Source organism: Xenopus laevis, chromosome 5L (genome assembly GCF_017654675.1).
Source record: "Xenopus laevis strain J_2021 chromosome 5L, Xenopus_laevis_v10.1, whole genome shotgun sequence".
NCBI classification, from domain to species: Eukaryota; Metazoa; Chordata; class Amphibia; order Anura; family Pipidae; genus Xenopus; species Xenopus laevis.
In genome coordinates this window covers 151,856,098-151,879,473 of record NC_054379.1, presented here as the reverse complement: position 1 = coordinate 151,879,473, position 23,376 = coordinate 151,856,098, and the positions used below count along the sequence as shown (strand labels likewise).

At 38.3% G+C, this 23,376-nt stretch overlaps 1 protein-coding gene across 4 annotated transcripts in view; it reads left to right on the top strand.

Moving 5' to 3' along the window:
• Positions 1-23,376, top strand: part of nbas.L (NBAS subunit of NRZ tethering complex L homeolog) — a 457,628-nt gene that overhangs the window by 6,741 nt on the left and 427,511 nt on the right. For all 4 annotated transcript variants that reach the window (XM_041563562.1, XM_041563561.1, XM_041563560.1 and 1 more), the window contains exons 2-9: positions 2,488-2,542; positions 4,389-4,425; positions 13,148-13,225; positions 13,604-13,651; positions 14,204-14,247; positions 15,906-16,039; positions 20,550-20,683; positions 22,356-22,454. In XM_041563562.1, coding sequence (XP_041419496.1) covers positions 2,488-2,542; positions 4,389-4,425; positions 13,148-13,225; positions 13,604-13,651; positions 14,204-14,247; positions 15,906-16,039; positions 20,550-20,683; positions 22,356-22,454 — 629 coding nt within the window. The remainder of the gene's footprint in view (positions 1-2,487; positions 2,543-4,388; positions 4,426-13,147; positions 13,226-13,603; positions 13,652-14,203; positions 14,248-15,905; positions 16,040-20,549; positions 20,684-22,355; positions 22,455-23,376) is intronic.

Genomic DNA, 23,376 nt, shown 5'->3' with positions numbered 1-23,376 from the left:
ATCAGTCAGCAGATGATAGATCCCCTTAAGGGCAGAGACACACGCAAAGATTCAGGGAGATTGTCTTCTTTGGGGCGACTAATCTCCACGAAAAGTCTCGATTTCTGGCAGGATGGCACTCTGAGCTCTTCCTTTTCCGAAGTCGCGCAAAGTTTCCTCGTGAGAATCTAAATTACCGGCAGGATGGCACTCAGAGTGCCTTCTTTTCCGAAGTCGTCCGAAGTTTCCTCGTGAGGCAACTTTGGAAAACTAAGAGCTCTGTGTGCCATCCCGCAGTCGATTTAGATTCTAGCAGTCGGTAAGGCAGTTCGGGGAGATTAGTCACCCAAAGAAGAGGAAATTTGTCGCCTTGCGACTAAATCTCCCCGAATCTTTTCATGTGTCTATGCCCTTAAAGCTCTTTGTATATAAACCAGCATGAGATGTGTCAGACCAGTTGCCGCGCTGATGGGCTTAGCAATATTATACGGCCGTCATTGTGCTAATTAACACAATACACAGACATTTGCTTCATTTGTAATCATTATCATGTCAGTATTTATTAGCTTGTGGCCATTTTGCACTTTCTAGTTTGAAAGCCAGACACGAAGGTTATGTCCACAGAAGCTCCCAGTGTCAGAAGGCATTGATTACCTGGCTTGTGTTGAAGTGATCGCAAAGGTCAGGCCGATAGAGTAATGCTGCTCCTCACAGTGACATTTTCCCTTTATATTTGTGTGCTGGCATTAGCAAAAGGCACTTCCTTAATGGAACAGTCCAGTGTAAAAATAAACACTGGGTAAATGGATATGTTTCTAATGTAGTTAGTTAGCCAGAAATGTAATGTATAAAGGCTGGAGTTACTGGATGTCTAACATAATAACCAGAACACTACTTCCTGCTTTTCATCTCTATTGGTTTCCACTGATTGGTTACCAGGCAGTAACCAGTGACTTGAGGGTGGCCACGTGGGTCATATCTGTTTGAATCTGAGCTGAATGCTGAGGATCAATTGCAAACTCACTGAACAATTATGTCCCATGTGGCCCCCCTTAAAGTCATTTACTAACTCAGAGTTATAGAGCTGAAAAGGAGAAAGTAATGTTCTGGCTATTATGTTACACATCCAGTCACTTCAGCCTTTATACATTACATTTTTGCCTTACTAACTATATTAGAAACAGTTTGCATTTTGCACATACAATCCATTTACCCAGTTTTTTTTTTTTTACACTGAACTGAAAGTGAAGCACGTAAATCAGGACATGTCCAGTTTCTTAGATGGTTTTAAAAAAAAAGTCTATTTAGGGGGTCATCATTCTAATATCATACCTCCCAACTGTCCCGTTTTTTTGTGGGACAGTCCAGATTTTGACAGCTCAATCCGCAGTCCCGGATTTGTTACTGAAATGTCCCGACTTTCTCTTTTATCTCCTGCACTGAACAGTTAGAAAAAGATACAAAGTTTCATTGGATTTTGTCAGAGAGCCCAGAATACTTAGTAGGTGCACTTATAGATACATTTGTAACAATTTAAGATAAACAAAAAAGCAATTATAACAATTTAAGCAGGTCTCTTGGGGAAACTGTCACTTGCAGCTTAAAGGGCAATTTACCTGCATTAGCAAAACTGTGTTCAAACTTTCATAACCTGCCAAATTTTGTAAAATGAATTTGGTAATTCGGCAGTGTGGTCAAATAAATTTCCGATGCGCTCCGGGCGGTAATTCCTTTGGTCCCTCTTTCTGTTTCCAAAATTGGTTTTAATGTTTTTATTGTTTGTGGTTTTTGAGTTTGATAGCTTTTTATTCGGCAGCTTTCCAGTTTGCAATTTCAGCAATCTGGGTCTAAATGACCCTAGCAACCATGCATTGATTTGAATAAGAGACTGGAATATGAATAGGAGAGAGTCTGAATAGAAAGACGTGTAATAAAAAGTAGCAATAACAATACATTTGTAGCCTTACAGAGCATTTGTTTTTAGATGGGGTCAGCGACCCCCATTTGAAAGCTGGAAAGAGTCAGAAGAAAAACGCAAATAAGTCAAAAATTACAGAAGATAAATAATGAAGACCAACTAATGAAGGCTGCTTATTTATAATAGCTGAAATAATTAACTGAAAGGTGAACCACCCCTTTAAGTTATGGAGAGTCAAATTATAGAAAGACATCTTATCTGTAAAACCCTTGATCCCAAGCATTCTGGACAGTAAGATAGAGATCCCCAAGGGTTGTCATGGCACGACCTAGAAAATGAATGTGGGAAAGAAAAGGTAAGGCTCTTATCTTGTTAGTTTATTTACTGGGCCAACTATAGCTGAGTCCCGCTTCATTATGATTCCTATCCAGGCCCTTACAAAGTACAATTTAATAAACTCTCTGATATAGGGCTCTTGCTTCTCACTTTAAAGCCTAATATTGTTTGAATTGTGCCAGTTTTGTCAATGTGAACAAGCGCTTTTGTCCATCTGTTTTCCTAATGACTATCCACGGTATTGTATTTTGCAGCCTCGAGGCAGCCGTGAGCATGGAGCATCATTTGTCCTCACAAAAGCAATTACAGGTAAATGGAAATGTATACGCTGGCCAAATCATTTCTACTCCAGGATATTGTGCCTTTTTGCTCATTTTGTTTTCTGCTGCTGTATCATGTCGTTCCTTAGTTGGAGTCGGCTGCCCAGTCTGCTGACCTTGCTATGGCATCCGTTCTATCTTTTTAGTTTCCTTTGTAACATATATTGCAAAAAGAATAGTTTTCATGTACCATAAGGCTGCTGAGGGTACCATGAAATATTCCAGAAAGGTTTTCTCTTTGTTGCTGCAGACATCAGTTCCCGCAGCTAGTAAAAAAAAATCCTTGCACTTTCCCTGAAGCAAAGAACTATAGTCTTCTTCTGTCCCTCGATGGTCTCATCAAGAGTAAGAAACATAGAGACATTGATGGGCAGATTTATCAAAGGTCCGATTTTGATTGTATATGATTTTTTTTTTTCACTCTAATATAGGCGAGTATACTCACAACTCGAATGGGAGGTTATTTAAGAAAGAATTAGAATGTCTGATATTCGATCAAAAAAAAAAAAAATTTGAATCGAATTCGAATCGAAAAATGTCCAGCAGGCAATTAACATATTCAAAAGGGTCAACGAACCGCTGCCATTGACTTGTAAATTCACTCGGCAGGGTTTATGTGGCGAATATTCGAATTAGAACTGTGTCCATGGTCGAGGTGTCATAAACCTCACACTTGAATTTACATTAGAATTGGGGGATTAAAATTCGAATGTGTGAATTTTGACACCATAAAAAAATTTACTATTTGACCCTTAATAAATCTGCCCCTAAAAGTTGACCTGTCACCCAGACATAAAAAGCTGTATGATAAAAGTTCTTTTCAAATTAAATATGAAATCCAAATTATTTTTTATTAAAGCTGTTATAAACTCTTTTAAAAATCTCAGCTGTCAATCAAATATTGCCTGTCCCTCCTCCATGACTTAGGCAATTACTTTCACTTTCCATTCAGCACTTACTAGATATCACTGCTCTCCTCACATTCCCCCTGCTCCTTTCACCATTTACTTGTGTAACCAGGGCATAAACAAGATCCACAAAATGGCTCCTGCCTGCTTGCTATAATTATGAGTTCTCAGACCGAAGGAAACAAGATTAAAATAATTTATAAAGTGTAAATAAAGTTAATTTTGCTTGACTAACGTGATAAAATAGGATTTGGAATAATTTTCTAATTATTAAAAATGTAATGTTGCATATAACCATTACTAAAGCTGGCCATACATTAAAATTGGTCCTAAGCGGTGCGGTCTCGAAAGAGTGGATCTATCACCGGTATTCCCAAAATATTGTGCTGGCCAATGGCCCAAAAATCGGATCATAATTGTTGTAGTGCCAGTGGCCCCCCCTGGATTCCTCATCCAGAGACCCAAGTCATTGTTCTATAGTTGAAGGTGTAGGTCCTCTTTTCCAAAGGTCTTCTGATGTCTTTCCAAGCTTGGCCAGACATAAAACCACTTCTTCTCTAGATGCATGTTTGTACATTCCTTCACTAGGATCCTATCCAGGGTGTCTTGTACTAACCTATATGCTTTTGCAATCAAAATAAATTAAACATAAGACCATCCTCCCAAAGTTCAAACCCCTAGAAACTTTCTCCAAACGTTTGTTGTGTTCTTCAGTTCTTCAATACCATGAAACAAAAATGAGAGGATCTGCAGACTCAATATCAAGTCATAGTTCTGTAGGAATTGTGGTAGATTACCTAAACCCTGAATGAAAGTTCATATTTAGTGTGTTGATATTTATTTTTGGAACAAATAATTGTTTTTTAATTGTCTGTCTGAATAATAAATGTTTATAAAGAATAACTCATCCTTTGATTTCCCCTGTAGGTCCTGCACTTTATGTGCTACAGTATGTTTGGTACAGGTATGTTCCTTAAAGCTCTTTTTTTGTTGATGGATCAATAACTGTATCTTGTGATAAAAGGGTGGTGTAAGCAGTGATAAGGCGGAGTTGTTTATACATCCCTATAATTAAATGAGCAGGGGCGATCCTGAAGGATATCTTCTGGATTTCCAGATTGTTCTGATCTTGAAGATTGATAGACGTTCAAGGGTGCAGGCACCTGCTTTTCAGGGTCACCCACTTTCCTTGTGCATCAAAATTTTTTTTGACCTGGTTCTTAGTTTAAAGGGGTTGTTCACCTTTAAATGAACTTTTAGTATGATGTAGAGCAGCCCCAACCAGTAGCTCGTGAGTAACATGTTGCTCTCCAACCCCTTGGATGTTGCTCCCAGTGGCCTCAAACCAGGAGCTTATTTTTGAATTCCAGTCTTGGAGGCAAGTTTTGGTTGTATAAACCAGATGTACTGCCAAACTGAGCCTCAATGTAGGTTGACAATCCATATATGGGCTACCAAATGGCAAATCACAGCACTTATTTGCCACCTAAGAATATTTTTTATACCTGTGTTGCTCCACAACTCCTTTTACTTCTTAATTTTGCTCACAGGTTCAAAAGGTTGGGGATCCCTGATGTAGAGAGTGATATTCTGAGACAATTTGCAGTTGGTTTTCATTTTTTATTATTTGAGGTTTTTGGGTTATTTAGCTTTTTTGTCAGCAGCTCCCTAGTTTGCTAGGGTTCAAATTACTCTAACAACCAAGCATTGATGTGAATAAGGGACTGGAATATGAATAGGAAAGGCACTAAATAGAAAGCAGAGTAATAAAAAGTACCAATAACAATAAATCTGTAGCCTTACAGAGCATTTTATTTTAGAGGGGTCAGTGACCCCCATTTGGAAGCCAGAAAGAGTTAGAAAAAGAAGGCAAATAATAAAAAAACTATAAGAAACAAAAAATGAAGGCCAATTGAAAAGTTGCTTAGAATTGGCCATTGTATAACATTCTAGGTCAACCGCCCGATTAATCAGATTAACTTTTACTGTACAGCTTTATTGATCATCTCACTGGATAAGGATGAATGCATGAGAAAACCATTGCTTTCATTAGCTTGGCCCTTTACTTGTCGTGCTGCTCTGCTTAAAATTTACACAGCATCACAGAGCATGTGCAATGAATCAGCAGAAAAGAAGATGGGGAGCTACTGGGGCATCTTTGGAGACACAGATCTTTACTGCTAAAGGGACCCTTAAAAAGCCCAAACCATAAGGCTTCAAGGGGTTGTTCACCTTCCAAACACTTTTTTTCAGTTCATTTGTTTTTAGATTGTTCCCCAGAAATAAAGACTTTTTTTCAATTACTCTCCGTTATTTATTTTTTTTACTGTTTTTCCAAAATCTAAGTTTAAAGTTGAATGTTATGGTTTTTTGAGTCTGGCAGCTCAGTTATTCAGGTGCAGACTCTGAACTGTTACAATTTTGCAACATTGAGTTGATACATTTCTCAGCAGCATCTCTGGAGTATCAGCAACTATTGTATCAATTCTAACAGCTGCCTGTAATGAAACCCAGGGATTCTGCTCAGCGCAGAGAAAGATAAGAAATGTATCAATTTAGAACAGTTTACAGGGTCGGCGACCCCCTCTCCCAGAGCTGCTTCAGAAGGTGAAAAATGACACTTTACACTTCAATATTAGAAAAACAGTCACACATAGAAAATAGAAAGTCATTGGAAAAAGTCGTTCTTTCTGGTGATCTGTCTGAAAACAGCTAGTTGTTTGAAGGTGAACAACCCCTGAAAATGTTCTGCCTTTGCTGTGTTTTAGTTCCTAATGAATTATCCTGAACTTTAACCCACTTGCAAGAGAACTGTAATGCACTTTTAACACAAGTGGTGGAAGTCCAACTTTCCTAAGTGAAGACCATATGCAAACTCTTTAATTCACTCCAAAATAGGGGAAAGAGGGGCCGACGTGTCGCTTATTTATTCCTTTAAGGGCCTCACTGTTCATTGCATAATGTCACGGCACATCTCGGTTACAAAAGGCAAATGTAAAACCCCGCACGCAGATTTAAGTGATCTAAATTTAGTACTATTCTACTCGTGCCATTAGCTGAATGCGTTCCGCTAATAATTAGAAAAATTAATGGCTCTGCGCTCGCACTTACCGACCGAAGTGTCGGAATAAAAACAATTTACAAATGCTGCCTTTATTTGCAATGCTGAAATCCTGCTGTTATAAAACTTTTTAGTACATCATTATCGGGGTATACAATGGCCGCTCTAAATCCACATATAAAGATGTCAGATGAATTCCTTCCTTTCAGTTATGGAGCTATCAGGGATTTGTTCAAAGCGCAGCGGTATAAAAGAAATGCTTTTAGCATCATGCGACCGGGGAGGGATGATTATTAGAGAATACAAGGTATAAATATACAAGCTATTTCTCTCTTTGAGCTTCTGCCGCTTTTTTTCATCTCTCGTTATATTAGCTTAATAAAAAGGAAATGTACTGCCTGAAACTTGTTTTGGCCCAGTTTTTAAAATGTACCCTGTTTGGTACATCATTACAAATTATGTATATATACTGTGTGTGTGTGTATATGTATATATATATATATATATATATATATATATATACACATATATATATATAATATATATATATATACATATATATATACATATATATATATATATATATATATATATATACATATATATATATATATATATATATACATATATATATACATATATATATACATATATATATATACATATATATATATATATATATATATATATACATATATATATATATATATATATATATATATATATATATATATATATATATATATATATATATATATATATATATATATAATATATATATATATATATATATATATTATATATATATATATATATATATATATATATACATATATATATATATATACATATATATATATATATATATATATATATATATATATATATATATATATGTATATATATACACGGCTAGAGTTTGATAGCCGAAACGTTGAGGAATAAAATCACAGCCCTTGTGGCTTTTTTTTCATACAAAGTCCTGTGAGTGCAGTCTTTTTTTCACTAAATATATGTAAATTTTTACCAGCACCAAGGCATTTAACCACTTTATTGTGGAGTGCACCAGGTCAGATTCTTTATATATATAACTTCCAGGTGAGTATCCGCACTCCGAAATCAATCTTAATGAAGGAAGGGTGCACGGTAAATCTTGTATACACCAATGTTTTTTAGACCAGCACTCCCTTTGATGTAAAACAAATAATCTTTTATTGCATCATTATCCATCCGTGTACTCGTGTTCAATCTACCCTTAACCAATTAACCAATTAACAAATTAAGGGTAGATTGAACACGAGGACACGGATTGGTATATATATATATATATATATATATATATATATATATATATATATATATATATATATATATATATATATATATATATATATATATATATATATATATATATATATATATTAATTTTTTGTGCGTAGGGTGGCACACCGCTTTAACTGTTGAGTACCCAGGTGCACGGCAAAACCATTTATGTAGCATTCAAAAAGACAAGCAACACGAAGTTTTGGTGAAACAAGTCAAAAGTCTATATTTTTAAAGTGCATATACAGCCAACGTTACGTTTCTGGGACCTTTCTCAAGGCCAAGGCCTTAAAAATATAGACTTTTGACTTGTTTCACCAAAACTCATGTGTTGCTGGTCTTTTTGAATGATATATATATATATCTATACACACACACAGGGCAGCCTTTGGGGGACAGGGGGGACAGTTGTAGGGGGCCCGAGGGTAAGGGGGGCCCAGCCACGCTGCACTTTCTTGATTAGCTGGGCCCCCCTATTTTCTGAGAGCTGCTGACTTCGGGAAGGCAGGGTGGGAGCACAAGGGGAGGTATCTTCTGTCCATTACTTCCCCTTATTGGTCACTGAGTTTAAGTCCCGATTGAGCTGCTAAGGGAATGCATAGCTGAGGTTTGAACTTCTCCTCCAGCTCATCCAATCACCATGCAGCTTTACCAGGACTGGAAATTCTGTGACCAATAAGGGAAGAAAATGCTGTCACTGGAAGAACATGCAGCCGAACTCCACCTGTTACAGTGCATGAATAGTGAAATATATTGGCAAAGCAAATATCTGGAAGAAGCCACAAAACACAGGGAAAAGCAGACAGATATATGTACACATTCTCTTTATTAGAGACAGGGCCGGTTTTACCAACTGCGGGGCCCAATTGAATTATTTTGGCGGGGCCCCCTAGACAGAGTTTTGTTGTCTGGCAAAGGGTTCCAGAGTGGGTGGCAAATAGTCACTGCCTTTCCCTCTATCCCATAAGTGCCGCCAGTTGGGGACTGTGTTCCTTCTAATTGTTTTAGGTTATGTGCACAAAAAAATATTTTGTACATCTTTTAGCGACCACTGTACAGATTTGTGTGCAGAACCATGGATTATAAAAAAAATTACTCATTTTTATTTTTATGGAGTTCAAAAAAAAAACACAGCACAGATATTGATTTTCACTGTATATGTAACCATTGAGTGCATTATTTAAAGAACTACCCTCAAACCTTCCTGTTGTAGGAAGAATAGAACAGGGGAATACCTATGCTGCCATAGTTTTATGGGATCTCTCTGTACAGACTATGAGCAAACGTAGGGGACTGTTCCTGCTGAATTGTGCTTAGTACAGAGGAATACCTATGCTGCCATAGTTTTATGGGATCTCTCTGTACAGACTATGAGCAAACTTAGGGACTGTTCCTGCTGAATTGTGCTTAGTACAGGGAATTCCTATGCTGCCATAGTTTTATGGGATCTCTCTGTACAGACTATGAGCAAACGTAGAGGACTGTTCCTGCTGAATTGTGCTTAGTACAGGGCAATACCTATGCTGCCATATTTTTATGGGATCTCTCTGTACAGACTATGAGCAAACGTACGGGACTGTTCCTGCTGAATTGTGCTTAGTACAGGGGAATACATATGCTGCCATAGTTTAATGGGATCCATTTGTACAGACTATGAGCAAACTTAGGGACTGTTCCTGCTGAATTGTCCTTAGTACAGGGAATACCTATGCTGTCATAGTTTTATGGGATATTTTTGTACAGGCTATGAGCAAACTTAGGGGACTGTTCCTGTAGAATTTAGACCATGCCCACTTGAGAAACATTGAATATATAGATATCTAAGCAACTACTTTAAGTTTTTCATAGCACAAATCGAATCTTAGAAAAATCATTCTGAGAAAAAAGCCACTGATGCAATTTTTATTTATAACTCCCAAAAACATTTAGCAGAAAGAACCTAGTTGCAATTCCATGTATAATACCCCAGAACTAAAAGCAGGATGAACACAGTGACATGTATCAAGTGGCATCAAGCAGGGTGGTACAGAGCCAATTATATGTCCAAATACCCCCAAAACGGAGAGCAAGGTGGTAAAGTGGCAATTTCATGGACAAATACCCCAAAACTCATAGCAAGGTTGAACAGTGACAAATTCATAGATAATACCCCCTGATCACAGTTATTTTTTGTACAATTACCTCAGAATGTGTATTAAAATAAATAAATATCACATATCTAAGCTGAAGTTCTTACCAGCATCAGTTCTTCCTGCACTGACATTTTGGGTGGGGGAAGAGGGATTTTAGGAAAGTAACTAGCCAACAAGTTTTTCCAGAGCGTAGAGTGATGAAAATTCTTTCCCGTCCCTTCAGATAAGGACTCAATGTGTGGGCGGGAAGTTTAAATTTGATCGCTGCAGGCCTGCAGCTCTTCCGTTCCTCTGATATTCTTATCACTTACTCTTGCCTGACGCAGCCAAGTCTGGAGACAGAAATTTCACATTCACAGGTAGGAGGGGGCTTCACACAGCATGTGAAGTAACCAGAACGGAGCCAGCTGTACGGAAAGCATTTTAGGACATCTGTACAGCTGATCTGTCAAGCGCACAAGTGATCATTGGTGGGAACGAGGAAGTAAAAGCATTTCCTAGTTCCTTTTACCTAGTTGCCATGGCGCGGGGCCCGATTGGGCCCAATTGGTCCAATCGGCCTAAAACCGGCACTGATTAGAGAGCAGTTCTATGGTAGGCTTGTGTCCTTGTCTTGTTGTAATAGCCCATAACAACCAATATTGCTTTTAATCAGGTGACCTGCTACCTGCTGATTGGTTGCTCTAGGACAGGGGTCCCCAACCTTTTTTTTACCTGTGAGCAATGTTCAATTGTAAAAAGTTTTGGGGAGCAACACAAGGATGAAAAAGTTCCTGTAGGTGCCAAAAAGAGATATGATTGTCTATTTGGTAGCACCTATATGGACTGGCAGCCTACAGGATTCTCTGTTTGGCAGTGTTCCTGGTTTTTAAGAAACCAAAACTTGCCTGGAATTCAAAAATAAGCACCTGCTTTGAGGACACTGGGAGCAACATCCAAGTGTTGGGGAGCAACATATTGCTCACAAGCTACTGGTTGGGGATCAGGACCGGACAGAGAATTAAAATAGGCCCTGGCATTTCAGGTACACAGAGGCCCAATCAGCCCACACAGAGGTCCAAACAGCCCCCACCAGCCCATTAAATACTGACTTTCTATGGGACCTTATAGCAGCCCCTCTGGCATTTGTCAGAACCCACAGATTGCCAGTCCGGGCTTGTTGGGGATCACTGATCTAGGACCTAGGACCATTCATCCGAGATTTCAAGAATATTTGGACAGCAAATATGTGTCATCCAAGTTTCATCCCATTTGAACTTCAGGTTCGACTTTCAGGACCATCTAAGTCAGTGATCCCCAACCAATGGCTCGTGAGCAACATGTTACTCACCAAACCCTTGGCCTCAAAGCAGGTGCTTATTTTTTGAATTCCAGGCTTGGAAGCAAGTTTTGGTTGTATAAAAACCAAGTGTACTGCAAAAAAGAGACTCCTGTAAGCTGCCAGTCCACAAAGAGGCAACCACTAGCCAACCACAGCACATATTTGGCACCCCCTGAAACTATTTTCATGCTTGTGTTGCTCCCCAACTCTTTTTACATTTGAAAGGAGCCCTGTGTCTAAGTGATTAGACCTGTAGCAATCCATGTACCTTTTATTACATAGCCATGTTTGTGTCTATATCTAATATATTTTATGAAGTACAGATGATAGTTGTTGTTGATGGGACAACACTGATACTGATTTGTGGCTTGAGTATGCGATCTTCTCAAACTGTCCCTTCTCCATATTGTGTTGTACTCCCCCAGGTACTCTTTATAAGAGCAGTAGGGTAACCATAATGGGAAACATTCTAAATAAATCTGCAATGGGTTTTTGTGTATTGGAGCAGTTGCAGCACTTTTCAGCTTTAGTAGCCAGGAAACTTGGCATCATACACATTGGCCTCTGAGCATTTTGAAAATCAATAAATTTTTTCCCCCCCCCCATTGCGCATCTGATATTTTCTGCCGGCCAGTCGTATAAATGTTGGCATTTTACATTCCAGGAACAGCCAAGCCACTAAAATCTTTGCCCTTTTCCATTTTATGCATTTGGCGACTCTAAATATAGAAGAACAGTAAACAGAGAAAAACAAACGAGCTTCTAGCAGAAGGTTATTGGACACATTATTTGATTTATCCTGTAAAAAAGCACCAAGTGCAATAAAAATATTGACAATTTCGTGACAGGCATTAAAAGCCTGAAATGCATTAAAGAACGATAAATTTAGATCTTCAGGTGTCTGTTGCTCACTCTTATTCTTTTACTGATTGGTATGGGTGAGTAGCACATGGCACAACAAGGTATTTTGTACAGCGGTGTTTTTGGGCCAGTGAAAAAGTGGGGGCTAGTGTAGGTAGGGTTGCCACCTGGCCGGTAAAATTTACTGCTGATCCCAATGTTAATATAGGGAAAAAAGATAAATATATAGGAAGGCCGGTATTTTTTCCAGAATAGGTGGCAACCCTAAGGGGCCGATTCACTAACTTCGAGTGAAGGATTCGAGGTTAAAAAACTTTGAATTTCGAAGTTTTTTTTTGAGCTACTTCGACCATCGAATGGGCTACTTTGACCTTCGACTACGACTTCGAATCAAAGGATTCGAACTAAAAATCGTTCGACTATTCGACCATTCGATAGTCGAAGTACTGTCTCTTTAAAAAAAACTTCGACCCCCTAGTTCGCCATCTAAAAGCTACCGAACTCAATGTTAGCCTATGGGGAAGGTCCCCATAGGGTTGGCTAACTTTTTTTGATCGAAGGATAATCCTTCGATCGTTGGATTAAAATCCTTCGAATTGTTCGAGTCGAAGGATTTTAATTCCTAGTCTAGTCGAATATCGAGGGTTAATTAACCCTCGATATTCGACCCTTAGTGAATCGGCCCCTACGTGTAGATAAAATTAAAAAAGCAAAGTTGTGCCTCTTTCTGCTCACGTAGAACATCTAATTGCTGTGCTGGATTGTTGGGTTTTTTGGACCATTGCTCAATGGCCTCCAAACCAGTGGTTTTAAATATGAGATAAGGGGACCTGGCCAAAGATTCAGCTTCCAAGGGACACTTGAACCAAAAAAATCCTACAACCAGTGTTACGAACTTTTTACAAATCCACTGTATTTGCACTTGGTTCATGTAATAAGTGAAGCACTTTATGGAATGTATTTTAATATGTTTTTTTTGTATATTTAGCCCTGCCAAATTCTCCCTTCCTTCTGGACTTGCTTGCTTGGTTAACAAACAGATTGGCTGGCATCTGGTTCTTACAAGGTAAGTGTCAAATTCAGTCTTAACTTTATCCCAGTGTGGGATCCATTATCCAAAATGCTTGGGACCCAAGGTTTTCCAGATAAGGAAATAAGTAAATTTTCTACCTTTCTGACACAAGCGTGTTTAGTTGGGCATAAACACTATCTGAACTTCCTAAAGTTCTCAGCCTATAGCAGAGTAGCACCAAGGGGGGCCTGCATAGACACTATACCTGTACCTTATGCCCCCTGCAGCAAATATGTCCTCTTTATATACATACCCTGCATATATACCCATTAAATGCCCAATTGTTCTTCCAAGCCCCACTGTACATTTTCATATATATATACACTGTATATGTAGGAGAGTCTACTTACCTGTAAACTGTTTCTTCTGCAGCAATGGGAAGCTTTTGGCAGCTGTTCAGGACCAGTGTGTGGAAATCAGGTAAGTTGTTTTTCCATGTAGGTCATGTTTTATTCCTTTTTTTGGCTGTTCATGATAAGAGTCAGCCTGCCTCAGTCATATGAGTGTAAACGTATTCCTCTGTTGTATTAGTTCATTCTAACTAGAATAAGTCCTGGTGTTACTTTCCCTTTACACAGTTCGTATTCATCTGTTTCCATCTCCTTTGCAATATCCCTTTAGTGCTGTGTAAGGTAGCAGCAAGGTACTTGAATAATCACTGTTATTCTCCTGCATAACAGCAAGTTATTATATGCTCCAGAAATATTCCATGATGGCTTGCTTTTGCATGCTTTTATAGTAGGGATTTTGCAGTTGTATATTTAATATTGGATTCTGAACCAAGAATAGAAAGGCAAACTCAGCTTTCATTCAAAGTGTTTTCATGCTGAACTCCATTGCTGCAACACACAGGCCTCCAATTGTTGTATGCCTAAGCTGTGCCATGTGTTGCTTAGAATCGATCGCTCTTTTCTTTCTGTCCAAAGTGCCGTTTCTATCCTAATACTCTATTTTATTACTACAAATGTTCAGGTCTGCAAAGGACGACTTTGGCTCGGTGATTGGAAAATGTCAAGGTGAGTGATTAGAGGTACAGGCCGTGCTCAATCCCTGGTTTGAAATAGGATTCAAGTAGGTCAACAAGAAGCACAAATGGCAAACGGGGCTAATTGAAATGTAAAAATATGTTGCAGTAGCACTAAGCGGTTCAAGCCTTCTGAATGGGATCATTCGGGATATTATTATGCAGAAAACTTTTAGAGAAGGAGAATAAGAAACCTGAATGCATAGTCCCTAAAGTGGTAGCTGGGGTTAACATCGACTGTTTATTTATCCCAAAAATCTTTTGAAAGATCTGTTGTCTGGAAACCAGTCTCCCATAGACTCTATTTTATTCAAATAATCCTAATATTTCAAAAAAAATTCCTTTTTCTCTGTAATAATAAAAAAGTAGCTTGAACGTGATCCAAACTAAGATATAATTAATCCTTATTTGCAAAACCAGCCTATTGGGTTTATTTAATATTTACATTATTTTCTAGTAGACTTAAAGGGATTCTGTCATGTTTTTTATGGTGTAGTTTTTATTTCTAAATAACACTGTTTACACTGCAAATAATTCACTCTACCATGTAAAATTTCATTCAAAACCCAATAACTGTATTTTTCTAGTTGTAATATTGGTGTGTAGGTGTATCTCTTTCTTTCAGAAAGAGCCAGCACTTTAGGATGGAACTGCTTTCTGGCAGGCTGTTGTTTCTCCTGCTTAAAGTAACTGAAGGAGTTGCAGTGGGACATGGATTTTTACTATTGAGTGCTTTTGAGTGCTGTAATATTGAGTGCTGTTCTTATATCTACCCGGGAGCTCTTATCTGGTCACCTTCCCATTATTCTGTTGTTGGGCTGCTGAGGGGGGGGGGGTGATATCACTCCAGAGCACATGAGCGGGGACACCTGGAAAACTGACAATATGTCTAGCAGCATGTCAGATTTCAAAATGTGATATAAAAAAATCTATTTGCTCTTTTGAAAAATAGATTTCATTGCAGAAGTCTGCTGGAGCGGTATTATTAACTGATGCATTTTGAAAAAAAACTTGTTTTCCCATGACAGTATCCCTTTAAAGGAAAACTATACCCCTCAAACAATGTAGGTCTCTATAAAAATATATTGCATAAAACAGCTCATATGTAAATCCCTGCTTCATGTAATAAACCATTTTCATAATAATAAACTTTACAAGTAGTATGTGCCATTTGGTAATCATAAATAGGAAACTGCCATTTTAAAAAATAAGGATCATACGATTCACTGTGCATACAAACATACTATACTGGTTAGGTCACATGAGCCAATTAACAGACAGAGTTGTGTCTTTTGCTTCCACACTGCTTCCTGTTACAGTTAGAGCTGCAGTATTTCTGGTCAGCTGATCTCTGAGGCAGCACACAGACCATCACAAAATGGTGGTTCAAGGCAAGAGATGTAAAAGGGCAAGATTTACTTAAATATATATACCGGTTTGGTAAGATTCTTTAATATGCCACTTAATTTGATATCAACTATCAGTTGCCCAAGTATTCATTTATGGGTAAAGTTTTCCTTTAAGATCACGAGATTCAAATTACAGAAAGATCCCTTATCTGGAAAACCCTAGGTCCCAAGTATTCTGGATAACAGGCCCCATACTCCTGAGTTTCACAAGTTGCTTAATGTTTCCATTCTCTCTCTGCAGTTCCCAAAGACCCCAATCCTCAGTGGAGACGGGTGGAGTGGAGCAACGACTGCACTTTGGTGGCTTATGCTGAAAGCACCGGCACCGTCAGATTATTTGATCTCATGGGCAGCGAACTCTTTGTCATCCCACCGGTACTTGTTTTTATTTACAGTTGCAACATTACCAGTGTACTTATGTCCAGCAGGTAGAGAGAACAATCGGACATCAAGGGACAGTTATTACATGGAGATAAAACAGACGGCAGCTCTTTTTGTGCTCGGTGGAAAAACACAGAGCAGAATTGCACTTGCGGCATGAGACACGGAAGATAAAAGCGTTTGCCTTTGTTTCTGTTGGTCTCCATCAAAAATAACTCACCCGACCCTTTTCTTTCATGTACGAGAAGTGTTTGAAGGTAGAACAAAGAACAATGTTTCTGTGTTATTTTTTGGAGCCATCGTCGGAGATACAGTATTCTGATAATCATAGGGTTGGCCTTCATGTAAAACTGACCCTACAAATGACTCCGACAGACAGAAAATTGTGAGCCACATTGATTTATTTTTTTAAGATCGTCTAGGACGGATGTATGGTTACAGGAAAATAAAAGTCTGCTCTAATTAAAAGTAGTTATATTTTCCTTTTATACATATTAGAGCAGCACAGCATACCATGACCCCATGTAAAAACAAATGATCTGTAAGGCTACAAATGGGTAAACCCGTAACCATAAACCTAAGGACACATGAAAAATACTCTAACCCTTTGATCCACCATGAACTTTAAAAACCTTTAAGGAAGGCCTGCCCAAAAACTCTTTGTCAAAAGCCTGAACAGTAACCCTAGAATTTCCCCAAAGTAGCCATAAATTCTGTCCTTAAAACCCTTTAAGCTTACAATCTACCCCTAAAACCTTAAAGCAGTGGTTCACCTTTAAGTTAACTTTTTTATTAAGTTATAGAATGGGTAATTCTAAGCAACTTTTGAATTGGCCTTCATTTTTTCCTTTTTATAGTTTTTTAATTATCTGCCTTCTTCTTCTCGGCTTTCAAATGGGGGTCACTGACCCCATCTAAAAACAAATGCTCTATAAGGCTCAATAGTTACTGCTACTTTTCAGTATACTTCTTTCTGTTCAAGGCCTCTCCTATTTATATTCCAGTCTCTAATTCAAATCAATGCATGGTTGCTAGGGGAATTTGGACCCTAGCAGCCATATTGCTGAAATTGCAAACTGGAGAGCTACTGAATAAAAATCGAAATAACTCAAAAACCACAAATAATAAAAAATGAAAACCAATAGAAAATTGTCTCAGATTATCACTTGCGCGGTGTGGGTAGAAGGGGAGATTAACAGTGGAGGGGGATAAGGGAGGGATTTACAGGGCAGTTTAAATTTACCCGCCCGTGCATTACCGGCTAGGCCAGTGAAATACTGGGCAGGTGGCAACACTAAGGGGAAAATTTATTTAGGGTCGAAGTGAAAAATCAAATTCGAATTCTCAAAAAATATATTTTTTTTTGGTCAAAACTGTCAAATTTGAATTGTGAATTATCCAAACTCTATTCGAGTTTAAATTTGAATTCAAATTTCAAGATTTATCCTACTCTGGCCCTTTAAGAACTCAAACTTGACTATTCGCCACCTAAAACCTGCCAAATTGATGTTAAGTCAATAGAAGACGTCCAGGGATCAATTTGAAGTTGTTTGCAGCCTTCCTGACATTCAAGTTTTTTTCAGGTCAATTAAATAATTTGTCCGGAATTTAAAAAAATTAGATTTTATGAATACATTTTGATTGGTTGAATTTCGAAAATTATGGGAGTTTTAAAAAAACTCACATGAATTCGAAATTCGACCTTTTTGACAGTTTAGGCCATAAAAAATACTCAAAAATTGTAATTTGAAATTCGAATTCGAAATTCTAATTTTCACTTCGATCCTTGATAAATCTGCCCGTTACACGTAGGTCAATGTGAAAAGGGTACATATAGGTCATATATATGTCTTTATTAGAGATGTTGGTGCAAGTACTTGAAGTGGCCACTTATTATTACACATGTCCAAGGAAGCAAAATAAAGACAAGAGATTTTGTCCTAGACATGAGCCCACCCTAAAACAAATGTGGCATGTCCCTCAAATGGTAAAAAAAAGTGAAAATTTAATTTAATAGTTTTAACTTTTAAAGACAAACCCACTTTAAAATATGAAAAAAGCCAGTGTTTTTTTTATCATTTTTATGACTTACAGGATATGATGTCACTGACATAAGATTGAGGAGGATGTAGCTTCATCCTATCAGGTATAACCTGACAAAGGAAACTCTGGCGAACGAGGAAATGGAAAACTCACATTTAAGAGAATTTGTGGAGTAACGATCGTTCATCTGAGCAAAAATTAGACCAGCGAAAGGGCATGGAACTTCGTTAGGGATGTCCTCTTTTGCTAGCGAATTGTCCTCTACACCTGTTAGTAAATTGTCAATGTCCCTGCGGATTAGATTTCTGCCAAATTTTCGCTAGTAACGGCCACATCACCCTTTTGGGTTAGGGCACATGGGCAGATTCGGGGATATTAATCGTCTCGGCGACAAATCTCCCCTTCTTTGGGCTGACAATCATCCGGAACTGCCTTCCCATGCCTTCCCGCCAGCTTTGAAGAAAAATCGGCAGCGGGATGGCACTCACGGTTTCCTTGTGAGGCGACTTCGGAAAACTAAGCGATGCGAGTGCCATTCCGCTGGCGATTTTTCATCATAGCCGACGGGAAGGCAATTCGGGGAGATTGTCACCCCAGGCGACTAATCTCCCGAATTTGCCCGTGTGCCCTGACCCTTAGTAAGTTTTCCCCGTTTTCTTGATTTTAATGCCATAGCAGGGTGAGGCCTGTATATAGAACAGCCTGGGAAGCCAGATAATAAAGAAAGGAAACCGCACACACAATTAAGAAATACAACATCCCCTCCTTTCTAGGGTACATGTTAAACTGGTGATAGTTTGCTCTAGCTGTGCTTTTCCAATTGAATTGTAAGAGCCAAATCACATATTGGTATAAAACAGCTAAGCTTCTGCTATGCATCGGCTTCTGGGGGATTCTGTTTGTCTGCACCACAATATACACATTATGTCTGTTTGTTTCTTATTTATATTGCCATCTGCTTTCACTGTTGGTGTTTAAAACTGAGAAACTAAAGACTGATAATCTTATAATCAGCACATGTCTGTATGCTGCTAGGCCCCCAGTAAATTCACTTTAAAAGAAAAAGTGTAGACTGCAGGCTATATGCAGTTGGTCCTCTTTGTTTATTCTTGGTGGATTTAGATTTTTTTTTTTTTGTAATGCAATGCTCAGGCAGAATATAAACTAGTTACTAGTGGTTAATTATCCTAACAACCAGGAAACAGATTTATTATTAAAGGTTTGTACGCCTTTTAAGGAGAAGGAAAGGTTAAAACTAAGTAAGCTTTATCAGAAAGCTCTATATAAATACACCAGTAAACCCTCAAAGTAATGCTGCTCTGAGTCCTCTGTCAAAAGAAACACAGCATTTCTTTCCTTCTATTGTGTTCTCATGGGCTTCTGTATCAGACTTCCTGTTTCCAGCTTAAACCTCCTTGCCCCGGGCGTGAGCATGCTCAGTTTGCTCCTCTTCCCCCCTCCCTTCTCTGCTGTAATCTGAGCCCAGAGCTATAAGTGAGCAGGGAGAGATTCAGGCAGGAAGTGATGTCACACCAAGCTAATATGGCAGCTGCTATCCTAAACAAACAGAGAGCTTCTAGAGCTTTTTACTCGGGTATGGTAAAACATTCTACAGAATAAATATAGCATTCTAGCTTGCACTATTGCAGCTAATCTATTGGCAATAAAATGCCTCCGTAGCTTTCCTTCTCCTTTAGGTTAACTTTTATCATGTTATAGAATGGCCAATTATAAGCAACTTTTCAATTGGTCTTCATTTTTTTCTTTTTTTTATAGTTTTTCTAATCATTTGCCTTCTTCTTCTGACTCTTTCCAGCTTTCGAATCGGGGTCAATGACCCCATTTAAAAACAAATGCTCTGTAAGGCTACATATTGTTTTTGCTAATTTTTATTACTCAACTCTCCTTTCAGGCCTCTCCTATTCATATTGCAGTCTCTTATTCAAATTATCTCATGGTTGCTATGGTAATTTGGACCCTAGCAACAAGATTGCTATAATTGCGAACTGGAAAGCTGCTAAATAAAAAACTCAAAGACCACAAATAATAAAAAATGAAAACAAATTGCAAATTGTCTCAGAATATATATCTCTCTACATCATAAAAAAAATACTTACTAAATACTAAAAAGTAACTCAAAGGTGAACAACCCCTTTAAGCCAATGGTGAAGTAGATAGTTCTATAGCAAGTTGTTTGTATAACTCATACGTAAGGGTGAGTCTTGTCTTCAGTCTTTTAGTTTTACTGTAACACTTAAATAAAATAGCAAGTATATTATATATCAGTTGCTTCTCATAATCTGAGGGTTCTTGCATCACTTAGTTCCTCGAGCCAAGTCACAATGATGAAATGTAAACAGGCAAAGTTATTTTTTATAAACATTTGTTCAATGTGGAAACACAATATATGTTACATTTTAATTTTCTTTTTTTTTTTTTTGTCCTATTCCATCCTTCATAGCAAACGAGCTTCCCTGGAGATCTCAGTTATGCAATCGCCGGACTCATCTTTCTTGAGTACAAAGCAAGCACGCAGTGGTCAGCTGAACTTCTGGTAATTAATTACCGTGGCCAATTAAAAAGTTACCTAGTGAGGTGAGTGCAGTCTTATTCTATATTTGTCTTGTGTAAAGCTGATGATATTATGCTCTTTCGTTTGTTTAAAGTGCTCTCTAGGATCATCTCTCATCTCTTCTATTGTTACTAAGCGTCAGCATTACCCGCAATGCAGTATTTGCCCCCCAGAATCCCAGCGTTTTTGTGGCTGCTTTGGGGAGTTGCAATTGGATCCATGCAATCCTGACCCGCACATCACTAGTTTGAAAGTATGATCGTTTCCCCGCAGAGCAGTTAGGGACAGTCTGAAGTTTACTCTCCACAGCACTTACAGCAAGTAAAACAAAGGGGGAATTTCACTGCATACAGTCAGGTTTCTTTTAAAAAACGTAAAGATTTTTTTAAATTAATGTATATTGGACAAAGGTTTCTTGTTCATTAAAGAAAGTATACATGGGATTTTATTTTTTTGCCTTTACATCCCCATTAAAGGAGAAGGAAAAGTTTAAAATAAGTAAGCTTTATCAGAAATGTCTATATAAATACAACAGTTATATAGACTTATACACCAGTAAATACACCAGTAATGCTGCCCTGAGTCCTCTGTCAAAAGAAACACAGCATTTCTCTATTGTGTACAAATGGGTGTATCAGACTTTCTGTTTTCAGCATAAACCTCCAGGGCACAGGCTTGAGCATGCTCAGTTCCTCTTGCCCTCTCCCCCTCCCTTCTTCCTTAGAATGGTCCACCTAAATATATCAGTAAACCCTCAAAGTAATGCTCCTCTGTGTCCTCTGTCAAAAGAAAAACCACATTTCTTTCTTTCTATTGTGTACTCATGGGCTTCTGTATCAGACTTCCTGTTTTCAACTTAAACCGCCTTGCCCTGGGAGCATGCTCAGTTTGCTGCTCTTCCCCCCCTCCCCTCCCCTCCCTGTTGCAATCTGAGCTGAGAGCTAAGAACGAGCAGGGAGAGACTCAGGCAGGAAGTGATGTCACACCAAGCTAATATGGCAGCTGCTATCCTAAACAAACAGAGAGCTTCTAGAGCCGTTTACTCAGGTATGGTAAAGCATTCTGCAGAATATATATAGTGTTCTATCTTACGCTGTTGTGGCTAATCTTTTGGCAATAATCTGCTTCTGTAACTTTTCTTCTCCTTTAAGCCTAAACTTTAAAATGTGAAGAAGTAGGTCACCTCTGTAGCTCACCTGTCAGCCCAGATGTACAGTGCAGTTGTACCTGGGTGTCAGCTGCAGGACATGTACAGCAGAATAGATGGTCTGTATTTTGTATGTTCCCTGTTAAAAATGTATATGCCTTGAGGGTTTATCACTCCTAAGCAGGGGTGCTCCGCCAATGAGGCGAGTTGACTCTGTCGCCTCAGACGGCAGCGCCCCACTAGGTACCAGGGGCAGCAAAAATACTGCTCCTGGTACTTTAAGAGCGAATTTCCGGGGGAGGGGGGGCAGCAGCAACTGCTGCTGCCTCAGGCGGCAGAGAGGCCAGGATCGCCCCTGCTCCTAAGGATCTATTGTTTGGGGAGTCGTAACCATTGTTAAACAATTATTAGTTATAGTATTTGTCTGTGCAGTATGAATGGACATCATCCCAGTGATTGACACTCATATCACCTGCTGTTTTTATGCTACACGGTTATACAGAGTTACACTGTACTTACACAGTGCTAATGAATTTCTCTTTACACAGTGTTGGAGCCAATCAGAGTTACCAAGAGAGTCACAGCTTTAACTTCGCCTGCCATTACTCCCATGGAATCTCATCAGTAGTTTACAGTGCAGCACACAGGTGAGTGGGAGAAAATCTTTCACCTCCTATAGATTTTGTCTCCGGAACAGAAAGCTCCAGTATCTGCAGCAATTAGTCTCATATTGTCAGATGTAGCTGTATTAATTAGTTTTGCCAGAAGTAATTAGGTTGTCTCAGCTGATCGTTAGTTAGTCTTTTAGAAAACGACTGACTATTGAAATAGGGGCTGCTCATGTCTGCATGAAATTAGGCTGATCGCGGAAGCTGCATCTCATTTGTACACCCATACAACTGAAAGTGACTGAAAATGAAACACGTGTGTGTGAGTTGTGGTTCATTATATAGTAAAAAACAATGTACTCCATTTTTGTAAACTATAAGGATATTATAAGTCACTCAGGCGTTCTAGCCACGGAACTCCTATGCGACTTCTAATTTCCTCATATTTTACAACGGGGGGTACAGTCTGGTTTGCTAGGGTCCGAATTCCCCTAGCAACCATGCCTTCATTTGAATAAGAGACTGGAATATGAATAGGGGAGAAACAGAATTCAAAGATGAGTTTTGCAGAGCATTTGTTTTAGATGAGGTCAGTGACCCCAATTTGATAGCTAGAAAGAGAAGGAAAAGGCAAATAAAAAATAATTAAAAAATGAAGACAAAATGAAACGTTGCTTAGAATTGGGCATTCTATAACATATACAAGTTAACTACCACTTCAAGCACCATTTATAAGAATATACATTATAGGATATTTATTTCCCTTGTATTTTTTATATATATCTATATCTATCTATATATATATATATATATATATATATATATATATATATATATATATATATATATATAGATATATAGATATAGATATATATAGAGTGAATAAAGTACCCCCTCTTGTAAAATATAAGGATATTACAAGTTACCGAGGAGTTCCATGACCATATAAAAACACGAGGCT